This window comes from Photinus pyralis, unplaced genomic scaffold (assembly GCF_008802855.1).
Source record: "Photinus pyralis isolate 1611_PpyrPB1 unplaced genomic scaffold, Ppyr1.3 Ppyr1.4_LG5, whole genome shotgun sequence".
Classification (NCBI taxonomy): Eukaryota; Metazoa; Arthropoda; class Insecta; order Coleoptera; family Lampyridae; genus Photinus; species Photinus pyralis.
This window is the reverse complement of record NW_022170596.1, coordinates 2,119,050-2,140,794: the sequence shown is the minus strand read 5'-3', so window position 1 is coordinate 2,140,794 and position 21,745 is coordinate 2,119,050. Positions and strand designations below refer to the sequence as shown.

The 21,745-nt window shown below is 35.3% G+C and overlaps 1 protein-coding gene across 2 annotated transcripts in view; it reads left to right on the top strand.

Annotated features, from left to right (window-relative positions):
- The window catches only part of LOC116170093 (alpha-mannosidase 2), a 60,738-nt gene that overhangs the window by 35,142 nt on the left and 3,851 nt on the right, over positions 1–21,745 (top strand). The window contains exons 3-6 of one of the 2 annotated variants that reach the window (XM_031486285.1): positions 7,408–7,562; positions 7,609–7,965; positions 13,511–13,910; positions 17,361–18,478. In XM_031486285.1, the coding sequence (XP_031342145.1) occupies positions 7,666–7,965; positions 13,511–13,910; positions 17,361–18,478 (1,818 nt within the window). In that variant the 5' untranslated portion in view covers positions 7,408–7,562; positions 7,609–7,665. Of the gene's footprint in view, positions 1–7,407; positions 7,966–13,510; positions 13,911–17,360; positions 18,479–21,745 lie in introns of both variants that reach the window. The other variant, XM_031486286.1, reaches the window with a different exon arrangement.

The following is a 21,745-nucleotide window of genomic DNA, read 5'->3' as shown; positions in this document are numbered from 1 at the left end:
AACACTAACAGCAAATATGAACTAAACAGGGAATGAGGTGCATGAAACCTCGAGACGTTCACTATTGTACCTAGTGGGGGTGGATGCTTACGAGTTACGGGCGGGGGCCCTTCGAAGACCTCCTTTCAGGCAGTATAGAATTCATCATGTTGTAGGCAACCTAAGTGAACAGTTTCCGGCGTTTTATAGAAATATTAGAAAATAGTATTTCGACTGTACTTCAATGGGTTGCTGCGTCACGTAACAGCTAAAAAATGATTGATGTATTCGGTAGGGAAATTTTCTTCCCTACAATTTTTCTCTCTTGACATTTTTTCTTAAAATGTTTCACTTTAGAGTTATTAAGGAAATTTTCAAAAAAGGTAGATTTTGCCCCATTTAGGGGGTGGTTTTGAGGTGACGGGCTCAACGCATCGGCGCTAGGGTTTCAAAATATGTTTAATGCCTTAAAACAAAGTACCATGCCAAATTTCAGCTTGTCTCTAATTTGTTGAAACTTGAACGTCATCCTATATGGTCCCTGTGCTACTTGTAGAGGGAAAAAGTGGCCATAATAATGTGTCATTTATTTTGAAAGCATTTTGTTAAGCATCAAAATACGCGACTTTGCCAAATTTAAATTACCTACCTATCTCTTACAGTGCCCGAGATCCCCATGGTGGCCCTCGAATTTGAATCAGCTTGTAGGTATACGTTCTTTCTGACAATTCAGCATACCCCCACTAAAGTGCCAAAATGTTGCGTCTCTCTCTCTCGCATAAGTACCTGCAAAGCAATGTGTGGCTGTGGTGGGTATTTCTCATGATACTCATGGGTATTTCCTCTACAGCATCGCTAGACGAATGAACTACAATAATTAAAAACAATAAGAAACGTTTAGTTTCCGCACGTGTAATAAGAAAGCAAGTGCATTAATTATGGTTCATTCCTTAATCGCTCTGAGAAATTACTCAGCTGTCTGCCACGTTCCGGTATCCTCCTATCGATTTAAAATTATTTCATTTATATTCATGTGATTCAAAATGAATTTCAAGGATTTCAACTAATGGTTTGTCTGCCTGTAATCGAATAAGTTGAAATAAGTTTTAAAGAAAGAAAAACATCAAACTGCAAAACGCTTTATCCTTACTTAAATCAATTGCTGATAAGAAAAACGATATTTGAACTGAAATTGATTTTCCAAATTCGAAACTCATAACGCTTAGCTTTCAAAGGACGTTCATATAATAAAATTTATGGCATGTTATATTTTACCACATCCACCCCTTACATAAAAATAATCGCATTAATATCATAAAGTTTGCCTAGCCGGGCGCCACCATTCTCTCAAGACGTCGAGATTCCAAACGCGCTTTTAGCGTTCTACTTATGCTAAAACTATGCAGGTTTTTAACTTAATGAGTCTGTATGTCCGTCGGTTAGGTATGCATTTATACTAATTATGAGTACATAATTACACATCAGAAATGCGCACTAATTATGAAGTTTAAAGGCATGCTTCTGGGTGGTTACGGCAATTCATCTCTCTTTCTCGCTCTAAACGATTTTTGATGCCGACAATCAACATTTTTATAGGTTGTTCAACTAACCATTTCAGTTATCTTCGACGAACAAATGATCGTCATTTCCATTATAGTGTTTTAAGTAATTATAAATGAATACGCCGAAAAAAATTAAAGAGTACTCAGGAATTCACTAAACTGATACAATTTTACAATGGAGGTTACGATGTTCTAAACACGCTTCCAAAATAGGATGTTCTTTTCTAAAGGCAAATTCGACACTCAAATATGAAATGATGTATAATTATATAAAGGGGGTGGTAATACGATAAGTATATAGAAAAGTTGTGTAGTAGAGACGAAATAAAAATAATAAATAAATAAATAAAAATATTTTAGAAATAATGCACATTATCAAAGACCAAACGCCAATCAACGTTTCAAAAGGAGTCCCTAAACAGAAAATAAAATTTTGTTACTATATGATGATAGTCGTCGTCGTTCGTCGAAACGTTTTAGCTGCCACGCGGGCGGCCCGGGTTCGATTCCCGGTCGATGCAGAATTTTATATATTATTTAGCATTTCCACATTTCATCAGACTAGCGCTTACCGTCGGCGTAGTATATCGCACAGGTCTGTAGAGGTGGTATTTCTACATATTTATTAGAGAGCCTTCAACTTGCAACGCTTGTGAAGATCGCAAAATTATCAATTTTAAATTGAATCAAAATTAACGCCCATTACAGCCCTAGCAGCACCACTGAAAAATCGAGTATAATATAAGCTGATCCATGACTAACTGAAAAGTGTTTCGAGTTTTTAGTCTTTAGAAGTGGTATTGAAGTCACAGTGCGACATGAATAAACTCGGAATTTTACAGTCTTGTAATGACGTCATTTTTGTCTATCCTTGTTTAACTAATGTAAAATGACAATGACAAAAAAATTTGCCGAAATGTTGTTGTCGTGGCTAAATTTTACCTGAAATGCTTGTCAAGTGATTGTCAGTTTTGAAGTTTTGAAAACGCCAAAGCGTCAAAACATGCCGCCAAAAAACCCTCATCGATTTAACGAACAAACACAGTTAATAATTCTAAATGTGTTGGCTTTCTTTCAAATTGAACAGGAACAAGTTCGGAATGGCATACCACTAGACATCAACAATGTTATACAGCGAACTGCACAAGCAACGAAAGTCAGCCCAACAACCATTTCAAATTTGAGAAAAAATGGTGTAAAATCCGACAAAGATTACGCATCTAATGTCTCTACCAAGCAAAAGATTAACAAGACGAAAATCACAGAATATTTGAAGAATAAAATTCGGGATACAATCTATTATATGTACACCCAAAAGGAATATGTTACACTGGCAACTATTAGACAAAAATTTCTGGAGCAAAACGAATATTTTCAATTTTCCATTGATTCATTGAGAAAGTGGATCAAAAGTATGTTTTAAATGGAAGAAGTCCAATAACAGAAAATATCTTATGGATTTACCGGATATTGTCCACAAACGAATAAAATTCTTAAGGGAGTACATTGAAAACAAAAATTTGGGACATGAGGGTTATACTCCGGTTTTTATGGATGAAACCTGGATATTTAGTAAGGGATCATTTCGAAACAGCTGGCAAGATGATACTAAGCACACGGAATCAATTAAACCCAATGAAGGTAAAATAAGATATTATAATACCTTTTCAATATTATTAAAAGAGATATTCTTTACGTCATCGATACATTATTGTCCACGCTGGGACGAACGATGGCTTTATTGGTGGGGCAAGTTTGATTTTTAAAAGTGGAAAAAAAACAGGGGACTATCATGATAATATGAACAGGGGTAATTTTGAAAATTGGTTCAAGACTCAACTGGTGCCAAATCTTCCTGAAAAATCTTTAATTATTATGGACAACTCAAGCTACCATTCTGGCCTTTTAGAGAAAATTCCCACCAAATCATGGACAAAACAAAGAATGATAGAATGGTTAGGGGAAAAAAATATCGGCTATCCAGAAAAGGCAATGAAGGATCAAATATGGAGCATTGTCAGCGCAAACTGCCCCAAAGAGAAAAAGTACTACCTTGATGAATATGTTAAGCCTTTAGGACATAAAATTTTACGGTTACCGCCATACCACTGCCAATTTAATGCGATTGAAATGGTGTGGTCTCAGTGTAAACGAAAATACGATCAGTACATTGCAAATTTTAAGGGATCACCACAAGAGGTTTTGGCAACATGGGAAAGGGTTATCGGGGAGATTTCTAGGGATAATTGGGAGAAATACGTAAACCATACGGACAAAGTAATACAAGAGGCTTGGGGAGCAGTACAAGTTTGTGATGCTTCTGACATCCCACCTCTTGTTATCACTACAGACGCAGATGACGACCTTGCTGACGACGAATACTTTGATTTTGACTCTGACGATACGGACGAGGGCGACTAATTTTCTTCTAATACTGTGACCATTACAATCGCAATAAATTGGCATTGGTAAACGTCTTTCGCTATAAAAAGCGGTGCATAGATTTCGCACACTACTTGTTTTTTTTTGTACATGTTGCAGTGTTGCAGCATATGTCTGAAATTGATACACAAATCAATGACGTGCAACGGTTTTTATAGCGAAAGACGTATATATTTTTGTTTTACGATTTTGATTTTCCAACTATTCATCAAGGTAGTGCAATTTTTTCTTGTGTAGATGTGGTTTCGATAGTGGTTCTTTGAATTTTTATGTAGGTACTCCTCTGCTAATTATTTTTTGGGTCTTTTCGGGAGTAGTGATTCCTTTCTGTGATTTTCGTTTTGTTAATCTTTATTTATTTAAAAACAAAAATATGTTAATATTACTTATATGTTAGTTGAGCAAGTTATTAAAATAATTAGTGAGTAAATGACCTTTTTTGAAATACTAACATTTTATCCATCGCGGTTTCGCTCGCAAAAAATATGAACTATTCGCATTTTTTAACATGTTAAAAATTTATTTTCGATATCTTCAGTCGTTTAGGCTGTGCGTTGATATCTCAGTCAGTCAGTCAGTTAATTAGGACTTCTTCTTTTATTAAGACCTATAGATTTCTTGTGGAAATTGACTTAATTATTATCAAAAAATGCTAAAATATTATGTACACCACTGTATAGTAAAAGTCATACAGGTAATTAGACACCAGTAGTCAGTTACTTAGCAACAAATAAATTTAATAGGACATACGTTTTTTCCCACGAAAATGACGTCATTACACGACTGTAAAATTCCGAGTATACATATGCTTAGATTAAAATAATTTACAGGAATTACATCAATAAATGATAAACTTAATTTAATTAGGGTTTAAATGTAATGTTTGAATATGTCAACAAATACAAGTAATAATAATAAATTCTACTGTTACTACACTCAACACCTGCTTACTTTTTTTATCAGCTGTCACTGTAGCTAAACCCTACCAATATAAGATTGCTCCTTTTTATTTGCGACTCCACTAACTTCCTAAAGCTGTTAAAAAAACAAAGCTCTATTGAATTGATATACGCAGAATAACGACGATTTTCATTACCATCACGGTTAACGGATTTATTTTTTTCAATTCCACTAATCACACCTTCTTTCTATCTTTTTTAATATCTGATATACCAATGGTGGGAATCAAAATATGTACTAACATCTTAAAAATGGCACTATTGACAACAGAAAAAAAAGTTTCTGCCTATTCAATTTAATATTTCTTTCAAGATGCGTCATGCGATGCGATCCATTCTGGTCGTGATGGGTTGACATTTAACTCATTTATAATATTTTCATATATTTCCCGAATACGAATTTTATTCACGAGCATAGGCGCGGCGGCGGTGGTAAACCGAGATTTATGGTGAGCGTTATTCTGTCGTCATTCCAAAATACATTTTCGCTACCTAATTCACTTTAGTTCAAAATGAATTCAGTCTGCAGTGTTGAAGATATAAAACGTAAAATGCTGATGAAAAATTATTCTCGCCCATCAAATCGTAACTAATGTGTCTATGTAAAAAGTTCGTTTAGCGGAAAATTCCCGGTATAGTTTTCTGTCTAACATAAGATTGAATTTTAAGTAAACTCTACGACAGGTGGTTTAGGTTATCTTACATAACTGAATTTGTTGTTGTCATTTATGATGTTCTTACGAGATTTCTACTAAACATTTATTGAGAATATAAAAATGTGATCATATACTTACAGAGATTCATAAACTTCTAATGTTTATTTTTTTTTGCTGAATTTGATTTTTTTGTCAATCTAAATAGTGTGCCACGACCTTGAAATCGCGATAATCGTCTGCCATTGTTATTTATTTATTTAATTAATTATAATTAATATAATTATATATTTTGAATTTATATTTATTTAATTTTAATTTAATATTTAATGATTTATTTAATAACTTCTATATTATTTACTACAAGTTTCCAATTATTCCTGTGATAACATGTGTATTAAATGGTTTGCGTAGCCTTAAATAAATAAATTGGCTATAGTTTTAATGTTAAACCACTATATTAATTACTTACTAAATTGCAAGTTTGAAATTCATTCTTCCATTTATAACTTGTTAATTAAATGGCAACTGTGTGGGAGTGCTAGCTACCCATAAGAGTGAAGTGCGTTAAATACCTTTTTGAGAAATTAGCCACTTGAAATCCACTTGATTAAGCCTAATTTTGTGATTCATCTCGTTCGAGAAAAGTTTTGGAGTAACCGGACGGAAAGGACAACAAAGCTGAATCACAAAACCGGATCATCGAAGAAAAAAAATCACTAGATAAAATTAAACACGTTTTTACTTTTTACATATCACATATTGGCTCTGACAAATTACAGGAAGTCAATCAAAATGTCAAAGATACACTAATGAAAAATGATGCATTCAAGATATGTAATATTACAAAATCAAGGACTCATCTCAAGGTGATAGTTGTTAATATATCCACAGGAAGGCTTCCTAAAACATAGGTCGCCGCTTCCTTCTTCCAAACGGCATACATTAGACAAGGGATTACGTAATCACAAAAGCGTTGTGAGTATCGGTGACACTGGTGTGATTTAACAGATTGATCTTTAATCGAGCAATTAATTTCAAACTTGCAATTTGGGGAGCAATTAATATAGAATGGGGTTTATCATTAACCAAATTTATTTAACGCACTTAAAAAAACCACGGCCGATTATCCAACTACAGACGTTGTTTTAATTATACTTGAAATCACGAATCTTTGTCCCTGCGTCATTGATTTGTGAATCAATTTCAGACAAGTTTTTTATCGATTTCGCATACTTGACAGATATTACAGTGTTTTAGCGTATGTCTGAAATTGATTCACAAATCAATGACGCAGGGACAAAGATTCGTGATTTCAAGTTTACTGCAAAGCATATCCACTTTTGACAATTTAATACACTTCCAATTAGAAAAGCTGCATTTCATATGAACGCTTGGCCGTTTTTTTTTATTTGGCTGATTGACTATAAAGGAACCTTAATTAGCCAAATCGGTTAACGTTTGGAGGTGGGGGAGCCATCAGATATGTTACACTTATTATTTTATTCCTTTGTAGCCGTTTTCATCAATTATGAATAATATCGCATCACAAATATGAAACTTTAAATTGAATTGTCCAACTTTTGTCATTTGTTTGTATGCACAATTTAATTTGCCAAAATTCTATAATACCTTCAGGTGGGTGATTTAATTAAACCCACAGGGGAAATTGTATGTATTATCTTAAAAAAAGGGTATGTTTATACGAGAATGAGTTACACGTATGAAATTACTGTTTGTAAAAATACTCATATATCAAACGTAAATTCGCCATCAAAAACCTCATCGACTAATTTAAAATTTTTGTTACAGAGTACTCCGGAAAACTCACCCTCGAGCAGCAGAGTTATGTATAAGAGAAAAAGCACATTAAGGGAAAAGCAGTGCGCGCAATCGTCTACGAAGAGCGGGACGCGGTTTAATGTTCTTGAGCCTTAATTGGGTTTTACCTCGTAAACCTTTTATATGTAATAAAAACTTTCGTAGCTAGGCTCGATTTAACTTTGTTTTCAGGGAAGAATGTCTTTTAGTTGAGAATTATACAAAGATTTTAAATTCACATAGTAAATAATGGTCGCTAAATTTTTTGTGAGACTGTCCCCGAAGACATTTGCCATTTGCGCGTTCGTGGTAACGATACTTCTTTGCGTATATTACGCCAGTTATATAACGGATGTTAGGCGGAGTGAACAGAACGAGGTAGCAGAGGGAAGTCGGGCTGGGAGAAGAGCGGAATTGGTTGAACTACCGCCGGATATTCAACCGGTAAAATCAAAACAAAGCCTTAAAGCTGAAGATGTGTGTCCTGTTGTTGTTGGATCCGAAGCGGATATTAATACGGTTGACATATTTAAGGATTTCGATTTTCAGGTGAGTACTTATTTGATTCTGTTTTAGTTATCGACATCCTCAACCTCCCTATTCCCACCAGTTTATAACCCCAAATCACATCATTCACTTACGCTGTCCATTTCTTTTAGACGATATGTCGGATTTTTAAGAAAAATGTTTGAGAAAATCTTGTATGGACCCTTAGGTTCGTTTCCTACCAAGTTTCATAAATTGCTATTTCGACATTTACTTTAGTTGAATTCTCCTACGAGGGCGGGTTGATACGTAAGATCTCCAGTGCTAGTACCTACAGGAAAAGTAGTGGGGATACAGGCATGAACAAATATGTACCCGGCGCGGCGGCAGCCCATCTTATTTAGTTTAAACGTCCATCAGGCTGGTTGGAAACTTCAGATGCTGACAATTTTCTGGACTGGTCACGGTGTTGTTAACACAAAATTACTTCTAAGAGGCGCAACCGTCAGTTCAGATTCGTTTTGCTTAAATAGCGAATTCGCAGAATGAGACCTGAACAAACAACACTCTTTTTGCATCACGACCGTGCTCGGCCTCACTCCGTTGACAAACGATGGGGTGGTGTGGATTCAGGCTTGATGAAGCTCTCAGCTATATTTGTCGCCAGCATCAGTAGCAGTACAGCTCAGACCTGGCCTCATGAGATTTTTGGCTTTTCCCCTCGCTTTTCCCCAAGTTGAAAGAACATCAACACGTTTCAACAGATAATAAAGTCAAAGCGACCGCGACCGTAAGTTATGGATTAAAAAACAAAACCCACAACTCTTCGTCAACGCAATGGATAAATGGAGAAGTGTGTTCCATTAAACGGTGATTAATTTTCCATGAAACATAAATACGAGTACATTACTTTTATGCTAATTGTTAATTTTTGCTGAGACAATTTAATCTAGCGCGCACGATTGTTTGGTGAAGCTTTTTAGCGCATTTCCACAAAAATTAAAAAAATGCGCTATTGTGGCCACTTTGTCCGTCCGTCCGCTCGTTTTGCGACGCTACTAGTTCTTTATCTTAAGAGCTATTGTTCTACTTTTTTCGCTTTTTGGTTCGTTATGGTGTCGAGTCTTGTACCAAGGAAGGAATTTTTTCTGTACCGCTTACAAAAAAAGTTATTGTAAAAAAAAACAAAAAACCGTTTTTTACATGTTCCATAATTTTACCCTTGGCCGTTTATTAACGATCCTAGAGATCGTTTATAATTTTGCATTGCTATCTGTCGTCTGCCTGTTGGTCTGTCCGTCTGTTCCTTTGTCTGTCTGTCCATCTACCTGTTCGTGTGAACGATAACTTTGTTTAGAAATGTTCGATCACTTTTACATCTCCGTTAGTTATGAACTGAATTGCATGAAATTCAATATGGGCATAGATTTAGCCATATAATACGCAACGCCAAAAGTTGAATCGAATCGATTCAAAATTCACAGTGCCCTTTTCGCATCTCGACCATTTATAAACCGAATTGCAAATTTTTTACTTATAAAAGTATTTGAATGAAATTTGATACATAGGCACTTGGAATAAAGGAAAATCAAACGCCATTTTCAAAATTTGGTTTTGCGCATGCGCAGTGCCAACTTTTTTATTTATGGAAGAATTTAAACGAAATTTGATACATAGGCACTTGGGATACAGGAAAATCAAACGCCAATTTCAAAATTTGGTTTTGCGCATGCGCAGTGCCAACTTTTTTATTTATGGAAGAATTTAAACGAAATTTGATACATAGGCACTTGGAATAAAGGAAAATCTAGCTCCAGTTTCAAAATTTTATTTTGCGCATGGGCAGTGCCAACTTTTTTATCTATGGAAGCATTTAAGTGAAATTTGATATTTAGGCGCTTGGAACAAAGGAAAATCTAACATTAGTTTCAAAATTTAGGTTTCCAACTTTCTTATTTAGAAAAGCATTGAAATGAAATTCTTCTCATAAACTGACATTGAAGTAGTACGACAAAAATGGATTGCCCATGTGCAACGCTATCTTTCATATTTGTGGCCGGATTTTTACGATTTTATAGAAGTTGCATCTTACAAATGGGAAATGAATGCAAGTGGAAATGCGCTTTATGTAAATCGTTTACGATTACTTTTTAACTTGTTACAGTTACCCGAGTAATGTCACATTCGCTAATGTACATAAATTCTTATTATTAAAACTAAAACGTTATTCATTTCGTCCGGGTTTATTCCATTCTTTGGGTTGTGTAAACACTCAACCTTGATATATCTCGTAATATATTGTTTCTCGACTTACAATATTGGGAGACCTTACTTATCAATCTCCCCTTGTAGTATAAGACAAGCAGCCAAAATCGCCTTCTGAGTAAATTATTTTAATAAATGATTTAAGTATACCTCCTACGTTAGAAAATTCAGCAATTCCCTATAACTCGTATTGTCATATGTTTCAATTCACGAAAAACATCAAGAACAAGTAGCAAATATTTTAAGATACTAGGTGTCTTACACAATTGAACGAGTAAGTGTAATTATTCGTAGTATGAAGTTCTCCGTAGTAGTTTGTTATGTGATTACGTTGAGAAATAAATTAATTAAAAAACAAACTAGGATTTTTATTATGAATGGTTTCTATGGGCGATCGATTTCGGGCCTGATGACGGGTAAAATAACACCCGAAATCGATCGCCCATAGAAATCATTCATTATAAAAATCCTAGTTTGTTTTTTTAATTAATTTATTTCTCAACGTAAGTGTAATTACTTCTTTCATTTCAGTTTCTACTGTAATTGGTGAGCTTGATGAATAAACTTGCATATCTTTATAGTAAATAGATGTAGCCTATATAATAGTATGTTCTACGCGCATAAAGAAGTGGCTAATACAAGTATAATTGTGGTTTCATTGATTTGGTTCGCGGTTTTGATTGACGGGCACGAAAACCACTGCAATTACTTTCAATCACATCGCGCATCGCATCCGAGTTAATTCATTAAGATAATAAATTACTTTCAAGGTTTAATTTCTTTCAATCGAGTAGGCAAATTTAAATTGATGACATTATTAATTCAATGAAATCGGCAAACTTAATTCAATATCGGTTGACGAAATCGAAAAAAAATGTGGGGGCGATGTGTCCCAATGCTACTTGCATTCATTCGATCGTGATTATAATAATTTTCGTTTTAGCCAGTTCTAGCCATTGTCATTCATTTTTCATGGCGACGCCGTGTATTGTTTTAGTTTCGTGCAGAGGGCGAGTTCTAGAGACTATAAAAGTTTGGTAATATTCTCAGGTTTGTATGATGTGGTTCGATGTGTAAAATTCATCTTTTTCCTTTCCCGGTTAGTCCCTTAATTTATTCACGCATTCCCGAAACCTGGGTTTCTTTCTTGAAATTAAATACTTTACCTTCCCGAATATGAATGTTACCAAAAATTTTACACCCTTGGCATATAGACAAATTTTATCGCACATATGACCAACTTAGAAGTCGGTACAAAGGACAATCGCCAGGAAAATTTGCAATAATGATCTCGAGGAACGGTAATAAGTATTTTTCGATATGCCGTACTTTAATAAATATCGATTTAAATTTTGCTATTTGTGGCAATTATCGCACAGTCTGCACGTAACATCCTTGAATGGGGCATGTTTTAAGATATGCCCATTTAAGTTGTGCTTATCTTGAGTAGCGTAATTACACTAGTCACAAATAAAATTGAGAAGGTTGTGCGTTAATAGGTGACGCTCTAAGCGAACGTGACGAATTGTGGCGTAATTACACTGATAGCAGCTGAAGTTATTCAAATCGGAGTGTGTCAAAGAATGACGTATATATCTCCAATTTTTTGTTAGGTATGTACTGTTCACAATTAAGTTTGGAAATGTTATGCGTTAGACGATGATAATCAAAATACAATGTGTTGCCACCAAAGGTCTCACTGTTAATCTGAATCGCGAATCTAAAGGATACGAGATAACCAGACCCCACACAATTTGCGCGGCAAGTAAACAAACCATATACAATGTGTTCGAAGGGAAGTGGCCACTAATTTAAAAACTTGAATTGCTTTGTTACTTTTCGTATTTTTTTCGCAAATTTGGATTATTTACTATCGATAAACATAAGTTTAAACAATTAGACACGTCTTTTTATTTCTTTAACCAGGATTTTTAAATTTCACTCGATCGGCAACTTCACCGAGTTTTATTTTTATAAATATATTTGCCTAGTTAAAGACTTACACCCAACTCTAAATTGTGTTATGGTCAACTGTCCAATACCAACTTCATTAATTAGCTTTGACGTGGAGCTAATCTGAGACTAATTGATTGTCGTATGTAAAAGTTATGCGCGTTTTACTTTCAAAAACAGTATCTCAGGAAATAATTCGTGGGGGGGGGGGGGGGCGTCGCCACACCTTCAAGGTATAGGCTACCTACTGCAAAAAATTCCAAGACTCTAGGACCATTCCCCTAGAAGTAGTTCGAAACGGCAGAAGTGGGTCCGGATGGACGGACGGACAAAACGCAACCAATAGCACATTTTTTAATTATTAAAAACATTTGATCGCAAACATTAATGTCATGGCGAACTATCTATCTATATTTGGGAAGTGACATGAATTATGATGTATCTTTACGGAGAAAGTTTCACTTAGTCCACGAACTTCAAACTATGTAAAGGAACGTCAGAAATTATTGAAAAGAAACTTAATTGATTATTTCTCGTGTATTTATAAAATTGACGATTGAAAGGGTATTGCTCCCCGGATGCTCTTTGCAATTATTGACGCGTCACATTTTATTGTACAAAACATACAAATGCTGTCAAATTAAAAAGTAAATTGAAGTTTCTGTTGATAATGGAAGACTGCATTAACAGACTTTGATGGACTTTGGGTATTGTATTATATAAACTTTGAGTATGGCAACCCAATGTAAGCACAATGTTGTGTTAGCAAATGAACTTAGGTACAATTTTACAACGTAAGTATCATAACTCGCAGTGCCGTTACTTTAGTTATGCCGCCAAAGGTAAACTACGTAATGAACATTTTACTGCATACCTCCGCAAGTACCTATCTTCGTTCTAGACGTCGTTTTACGACAGTGACAATTATGTGCAGTTGGATTATGTAACAAATTTTAATTAAACCATTCAGTTACTTGAGAGTCGAGTCAATTTTTTTTGCTTATTGCATAAAGCACTTTGTCGTTGCATGTCGCTAATGACTTACCATAATAGTGTAGGTAAACAATAAAACTGTTACACTGTCTATGGCGCCATATTGATATTGTGTTAAGAGATCTGACAATAAAATTCCCAGAATTGATTCGTTATTTACAAACTTATGAGTGTGACCAATGACCATGAATGTCTGTGGACTTCGTCAGATTTTTCCGAGGGTTTTTCAGTGTGGTCCTTAAGCTTGCATTCAGGAAGGAATTTTGTGTAGGCCATAACCAAAAATAATCACCCTCCTAATGCGACTATAACCAACACAAATGACGCATGATTATTGCCCATCCAAATTCAATAATAAGAATCTCATTCACGCATTATAAGATAAACTTTGTTGCAGCCGACATGGATGAAAACAAAAGAATACTGGGACAAATTTTTCGAGGACCGTTTCGACCGCCAATCAATGGATTCGGAAAGGCCGCCGCTAAAAGTCATAATCATCCCTCATTCGCATAACGATCCAGGATGGCTGAAAACGTTCGAAGGCTATTTCAATTCGCAATCTCGCGCGATTATGAATAACATGGTGACCAAACTGCAAGAACATACCAACATGACCTTCATCTGGTCAGAAATATCGTTTTTGAATATGTGGTGGGAAGGAGCTCATCCCAGTAAGCAGAAGGCGTTGAAGTCTTTAGTCAAATCGGGAAGATTGGAGATAACGACTGGCGGCTGGGTTATGACTGACGAAGCGAATTCTCACGTTTACGCAATGGTCGATCAATTAATTGAAGGTAAGTCATACCTTCATACTCCTCCTCTCAGTGCTTGTAATGGAACCTTTATGTTGATAAATTAAAAGCATAATTTATACTTTTCCTCGCCGTTTAAATGTGGAAATTTTTTCGGAATGTTAACTCCCAGATGCTCCTAATCGAGGTAAACCAATCGCAAATAGTGAAAATCAGATGTGCGCATGCGCAGATTGCACAATGATAACTTTCTTATTTATAGAGATATTTCTTTGAAATTTTAATCATCGATTCTCCCAGTATAAAGACATATCGTATTATAAATGAAATATGAGGATGCGCAGACGGCAAAGTGCACAACGTAAACTTTCGAATTTGTGAATTTGTAAATAATAAAATAGAAATGCTTGTGTCCATCTAGCCTTTCAGATCTGATCTGTGCATTGTTAATCGTAATCTACAATTTGTTGGCTGAAATTGCAACAATCAAAGCATAACATTTGTTTTTGTTTGTGTGACCCTTCTACGTCTACGTATGTAACCAAGAATAATATTCCAGCATGGTACCTGAAATCGCTATCACTGTTTGTGGTGCTAGCCGCCAACCTCTCTTATTTAACCAACCGGTATTTACCTACTTAATGCTATATACAGAGCTTAGTCTAAGTGGTTTAAGTTTTCAATTAGGTAGGTACGCTATTATTTATTCAGTCTATATTTACCTATTATACCGTTGTGGAACAAATAAATCATACTGCAGTCCTAGCAGCAGTGCAATTCCCAATTTATTTTAGCGTTAAGCTAGTATGAAGTGAGCCTATCCGCAAATTGTAGGTAAAATCCCGCTGACAAAACAATCATCATAAAAACTAAATTGAATTGTTCGATTTTTTTATCAATGACTATTTTTAAAAAATTGTTTTATTTTAAAGGTGCGACAGGTGTGATTATTATGGTCATTAAATTAGGGCACAGTTGCGAATTTTCGTGCTGAATAATAATCTAAAAATAAATTTATAATATCTTCAATAGTTTTGAAAATATGGCAAAAAATCGAAAATTTCTGATTTTCATTTTTAACTTTTTTATGGTAAACTAATTGTAATAGGCATTTCTAATTAACACATTATAACACTTTTTAATGGAGATTTCGAATATGGCATCCCGTTTTTAATAACTTTCAAGATAACGGAGAAACACGTGGCAACTTTAGTTTTTTTTATGGGATTTTGACATTTTGAGATTAGGTTTTTTTTTCTCTTTACAACGATATATCACACATGGTGGTTCAGTATCACATTTTTTCTAAAAATACAATTTTCATTTTCTGCGAGTGAATGATGAATGATGAAGGTTACGAAAAGCCAAGTTAGTACGCACAGAGCTAGCAGCGGAATATTACATTAACCCTTGCCAGACGAATGTATCGCATATCACTCTATTAATAGAGCTTCTCAGATAAAACATTCCCCCATGGACATGAATTGATTTACAGTTGAGCGTCTATTTTTAATCGAATGCAAAAAAAACCAAATAAGTGGCTACGTGCGTATTTAATAATATTTTTCAGGGCAAACTCAAAATTAATTTTTTTAAAATGAAATGACAATTGTTTAATCTTCTCATTTGACAAAAAAACAATGACTCACAATGGCGTTACACGTCAAGATGTTTTAAATCTAATTTGCCCATTTAATGTTTATTCGTTAATGACCATAATAATCACACCTGTCGCACCTTTAAAATAAACCAATTTTTAAAAAATAGTCATTGATAAAAAAATCGAACAATTCAATTTAGTTTTTATGATGATTGTTTTGTCAGCGGGATTTTACCTACAATTTGCGGATAGGCTCCTTCATACTAGCTTAACGCTAAAATAAATTGGGAATTGCACTGCTGCTAGGACTGCATTGGCATCAGGGAACTAGATGTGTTGAGAAAATTTTCATAGGAACAGAATTGAACCTTCGTTTTGAAAGAAAATTATAATAAATAATTTTTAGCAATAAAACTAGCACAAACGTAAATGACACTGCTTGAAATAGGTCAACATTTTGTTCGCAACAAAACAACGTTTTGTTTTTGCATAGCACTTTTCGCAGAAAATGAAAATTGTATTTTTAGAAAAAATGTGATACTGAACCACCATGTGTGATATATCGTTGTAAAGAGAAAAAGAACCTAATCTCAAAATGTCAAAATCCAAAACGGCGCCCATAAAAAAAACTAAAGTTGCCACGTGTTTCTCCGTTATCTTGAAAGTTATTAAAAACTGGATGCCATATTCGAAATCTCCATTAAAAAGTGTCTAAATAATGTGTTAATTAGAAATGTCTAGTACAATTAGTTTACCATAAAAAAGTTAAAAATGAAAATCAGAAATTTTCGATTTTTTGCCATATTTTCAAAACTATTGAAGATATTATAAATTTATTTTTAGATTATTATTCAGCACGAAAATTCGCAACTGTGCCCTAATTTAACCAAGTTTCTATCTCTTAAGATAAGCGAGATCCCCATAGTGGCACTCGAAAAATGGACACCGTGTATAGTAGAAAACCCTATCAATGTCAAAGTTAGGTTTGAAACAATTTTTTTATTTTTACAAATATGCGGAAACGTCCTAGACCGCGTCCAGTCTCGGCCGATTATGACGTAAATTTTATGTAAATTTGATTATTAATTTGAGAAATTCAGCAGGCTCAACCGCCTCCAAAATTCCAAAGAATTAATTACACTGCTTCGTTGTAATTACAATTATAGTAGATTCTTTGATGGTGGACAAATCTCCCTTTAAGGGGTAGGTACTGTGAAACTTCTTCGTAAACGTAAAACATGCTTCCGCTTAAATCGACTTCACTTAAATACCGACGTATTAGATAAATCTTTTATTGCACTACAACAGACTTCTTCGTAAACTTCGCAATTAAACAAGACTGACTGTCTCTCCAAAAAGGCTCGATAATGTTCAAATAAGGCTATACACAAAAAAACGGCTAAATAATTCTGAGAGGTCAACTTTGTCTCGCAATTCAATTAACATGATCGAGATTGTAATTATCAGAAACACTGCAAATCAAATTAACTTAATAACAATTCTTAATGTAACGTAAATTTAATTGCGTGACTTATAGTGATTTTTTAACGATTCATAAATAGAGTGATTTATAACAATTAGTATTTAACACTTACTTATATTCAAATTTATAACAGGAGCGCGAATTTCACTATTTATTACTTTGGCATGGGCAAAAAACTTCTAGAGAATTCTCGCATCAGCATTTCCTCGAAAGAATGCGTCACATCCGCTTTCATGCCTTATCACTGGTCACTAATCCATTATCGACTTGATGGCACCTTGATATTGCTCTAGAAGTATTCTTAAGTTATTGATTCAAGTGGTTTCATTACAAGTAGATCTTGGTGTACCTTATTCGTACTTTTTTATACCTTTTATTGTCCTTGACGATGCTTTTATTATTTTTGCAGGTCACCAGTGGTGTTTGAGAAACTTGGACATAAAGCCACAATCAGGTTGGTCAATTGATCCATTTGGCCATGGAAACGCACAGCCTTACTTTTTGTCTCAATCTGGCATTAAGGCAACCGTTATCCAAAGGATACACTACGCTTGGAAGCAATGGTTCGCTCTAAAACAATTCGGCGACTTTAAATGGGTTCCCAATTGGTCATCGAACACAAATATATTAACACACAATCAACCGTTTGATATTTATTCAATTAAACACAGCTGTGGGCCTCATCCATACATCTGCTTAAATTTTGATTTTCGTAAAGTTGGAGGAGAATTTACAGAGTACTCACTTAAATCGCAACCTATAACTGATAGAAACGTAAAAGAGAAAAGCGAACTTTTATTGGAACAATATTCGCGAACAGGATCCCTGTTTCCTCATAATGTTGTACTTATGCCGTTAGGGGATGATTTTCGATATAATTTTCCCGAAGAATGGGATCAACAATATGTAAATTACATGAAAATTTTGAATTACATAAACTCGCACAAAGATATTTACAAAGCTGAAATAGTGTTCGGTACTCCCAAAGATTACTTTGTTGAAATACAAAAGCGTTATGATCAGTATCCAACTTTAAAGGGAGATTTCTTCGTTTACTCGGATATATTTTCTGAAGGCCGTCCTGCATATTGGTCCGGATATTTTACAACCAGACCGTATATGAAACTTTTGGATCGCGAATTGGAAACTAATTTGCGTGGTGCCGAAATCCTATACACTGTCGCGTTGAACAATGCGAAAAAGAACAATTTACTACCATACATCAAGGTTTTGGAGAGAGATTTTGAAAAAATTGTGCAGGCGCGACGCAATCTAGGGTTATTCCAACATCACGACGCTATCACGGGTACCAGCAAGTCGTTTGTTATGAGAGATTACGGGCTGAAGATGTTTAGTAGTTTGAGAGATACTGTTAATGTGCAGCAATTTGCCATTCAAACATTGATCACAAATGCATTGGAAAAAGGACCGGAGGAGAATATAGTACTTAGTGACACTGAACAGGATACTTACGAAAAAATGTCCAAAAAAACTAGAATCCAGATTGAACCGGGGAAAGCAAAAAAAGTAAGTATTTGCTTGCTGTTGCTCAGTACATGAAGATGTTTTTTTTATATTAAAACAGACAATTCAAACTTACTAACAGTTTTTACTGAGTAGCTGAGTATGTGATAGTTTCCATGTTGTGTTCTAAAAACTCAACTTCAGATTGTTTGACAGAAAATCTTTTTGTTTGACGTTTATCAGTCTCTTCTGTGAAATGGATGTCAACAGACTTGCTGACTCGATAGCGCCTTTGATACTCTGATGCTTTCGTGCTTAAGGTTGATGAAAAATAGTCGTTAAAAACTACACTACCTCTCTTTCCCAAAATAGCATTCATTACCCCCCTCTGGTGTGTACCGGTTCCGACGGATGCCTTTTCGAGTTAAGGAATGCGCCTGCGATCTTCCAGACACATACAGGGTGATTCCTATAGTACCTGCCACCGTTTGGGAGCGTATAGGGGGTGCCTAGGGGAGTATTTTGATATAGGACACTTGGGGTCGGAAATCTAAAATAACGGCGCCAGAACCAAATTTATCTTCTGGAATTTCACGCCTGTATGTAGGCAACCCAACCGACCGACGTTTCGCGCGGAGCGATGCAGAGCGAGTTAGCGCGAGGAAGCGACATGGGAGGGAGGAGGGAAAACGACAGTCAAAAGCAATAACGTTTACAAGTGTTCAACGTGGCCACCGTTGTTCTCAATGCACTTCCTACATCTAGCCAACTATTATTATACTATTGCCATAGTGTTTATTCACTTGATACGCGTCGTTGCAGACAGGATTTCGTGGGTTTAAACAAAATTCTGATCAAGTGTCAGCCACACATCGCCGCCTGAGATCGCTCCGTGTGCACCGCCGGCCGGTTGGGTTGCCTACCTACAGGCGCGAAATTCCAGAAGGTAATTTGGCTCTGGCACCCTTATTTTAGATTTCCGACCCCAAGTGTCCTATATCAAAATACTCCCCTACGCACCACCTACACGCTCCCAAACGGTGGCAGGTACTATAGGAATCACCCTGTATGTACAGGGTGGCCAAATAAGAATACAAGGTACTGTATCTGGGAACCTGTCCATCGTAGAGGCTTGCGGTAAAAAAAGTTATTACTAAAACGGCCACGAGAAAAACCTGGAAAATTAAGCCGCTAGGGGGCATAACTGCAATCTGGAATCTAAAAAAGTTATTTTTCTGTGAATTCCCCTATATCAACCTAACAAAAAAATGTCCGTTCTTTGAAGACGACGATAATCTGAACCTTTTTTGTTTGACAATTTTTCCTGTATCTATAAAAATGAAGTGGTGGATTTATAAGTTCGTGGGTGGGGGGGTATTCAAAGGTTTCCATAAAGAACACCCTGTATCTTCGAAACGACTGAGCCGATTTTAACAAACTCATAGCGTTTTCGATTGGCAAAATTGGTGCTGCACGAGTGCAATTTTTACGTTCTATTGGTAATTTTAGGGCAATTTTCTGTGTTCCATTGGCAAATGTGATGCAACAATTACGCACTCAGTGCAAATTTTGACGCACGAGGTCGGAGGGCTCGTGGAGCAAATTTTCAAAATAAAAGTGCGACAATTTGAATTTTCTTGCGTTGGAGAGTTTTTTGTTGTCATCTAGCGATAGCGAAGATGATAAACTAGCCATATAACTTCTACTTTACAAAAAGTTGCATTTACTATTTAAACTGAACGGCAAAAATTGGTTTTTTACAGGAATTTCAAATTTATATTCCTCATTGTTTATCATAAATAATAGTGAAATCGTTTCAGTCATTTTTTAGAATACAGATTTGTCGATTACCTAAATCATTGTATAAATACAAATCTAAAATGAGGTTATGGACAAATGATAACAAATATTTATGTTCCATTGAGAGCAATTTTCACATGCATTTCTTCAGTTTCTCGTGCAGCACGAGTTTTGCCAATCGAAAAAGCTATCAGGTTAATTGAAAAGAGTTATTCTTCAGAGTTTTGTTAGTTTCACATATCGCCGCTTGAGGGCTTTTTTTGACATTCCGACAGAAATGGTTAATTTTCTCAAAAAAATTAAATTCGTTGGTTTTATTTTTTTTTTTTCATAAAAAAGTAGCTAAATGATGCCTAAACAAGCTCGCGAAAACCGCATCTCGATATCTTGTTCCTAACCTAAAATTTAGGCCAAAGAAAATTTTATACCCTCAAAATTTTATTTTTTTAAGCTAATTTTTACAGAAATATTTTTATTATATAATTTGTGGACCTAAGGTGGATCGATTGAAAAAAGGAAGCTTTTAATGCAGCCGTAAATTTTCGAAATGCTGGCCATCACCATATAAAAAAATATATATATCTCAAGATATCGAGATGCTGTTTTCGCGAGCTTGTTTAGGCATCATTTAGCTACTTTTTCATGAAAAAAATCGAATCAATGCATTTAATTTTTTTGAGAAAATTAACCATTTCTGTCGGAAGTCGAAGAAAGACCTCAAGCGGTGATATGTGAAACTAACAAAACTTCAAATAGTATAATATTTGTAGCGGAAGAATAGCTCTTTTGAACTAACCCGAGGTTGTTTAAATCGGCTCAGCCGTTTCGAAGATACAGGGTGTTCTTTAGGGAAACCTTTGAATACCCCCCACCACTTCATTTTTAGAGATACAGGAAAAATTGTCAAACAATAATGGTTCAGATTAGCGTCAACTTCAAAGACCGGACATTTTTTTGTTAGGTTAATATAGCGGAATTCACAGAAAGATCACTTTTTTAGATTTAGATTTACGCCCCTAGCGGTCATTTCAGAAACTTTAAATTATTTTCCAGGTTTTTACCGCAAGCCTCTATGATGGATATATTCTCAGATACAGTACCTCGCATTCTTAGTTGGCCACCCTGTACATGTTTAAGGGACACCTGACTCCGTACAATATTATCGTACTCGTTTATTGGGACGATTTAATCCTGCTTGAAGAATACATCAGGGCCGTAGAGCCCATAGAGATTGTCCTCAAAGCTCTCCAGGAATTTGGACTTCATGTCAATCGAACCAAATGTAACTTCTGCTGCAAGGAAGTGTTATCTCAGAGAAAGGAATATGTCCGAACTCACACAAGGTCATATACTTGCTTTGAAGTTGGGTATTAGAGTTTTCCATACAGATTTCTCCGCAGTAATTGCATTGAGGATGTCAGTCTGTGAGAACTGGCAGTCTGTACTATTATCAATGAAGGTATAAATATCATCCATAGCTTTTGCTGCGTAGGCTCAGATGGGGAACTTCATGATTTCTCATGAGCATAT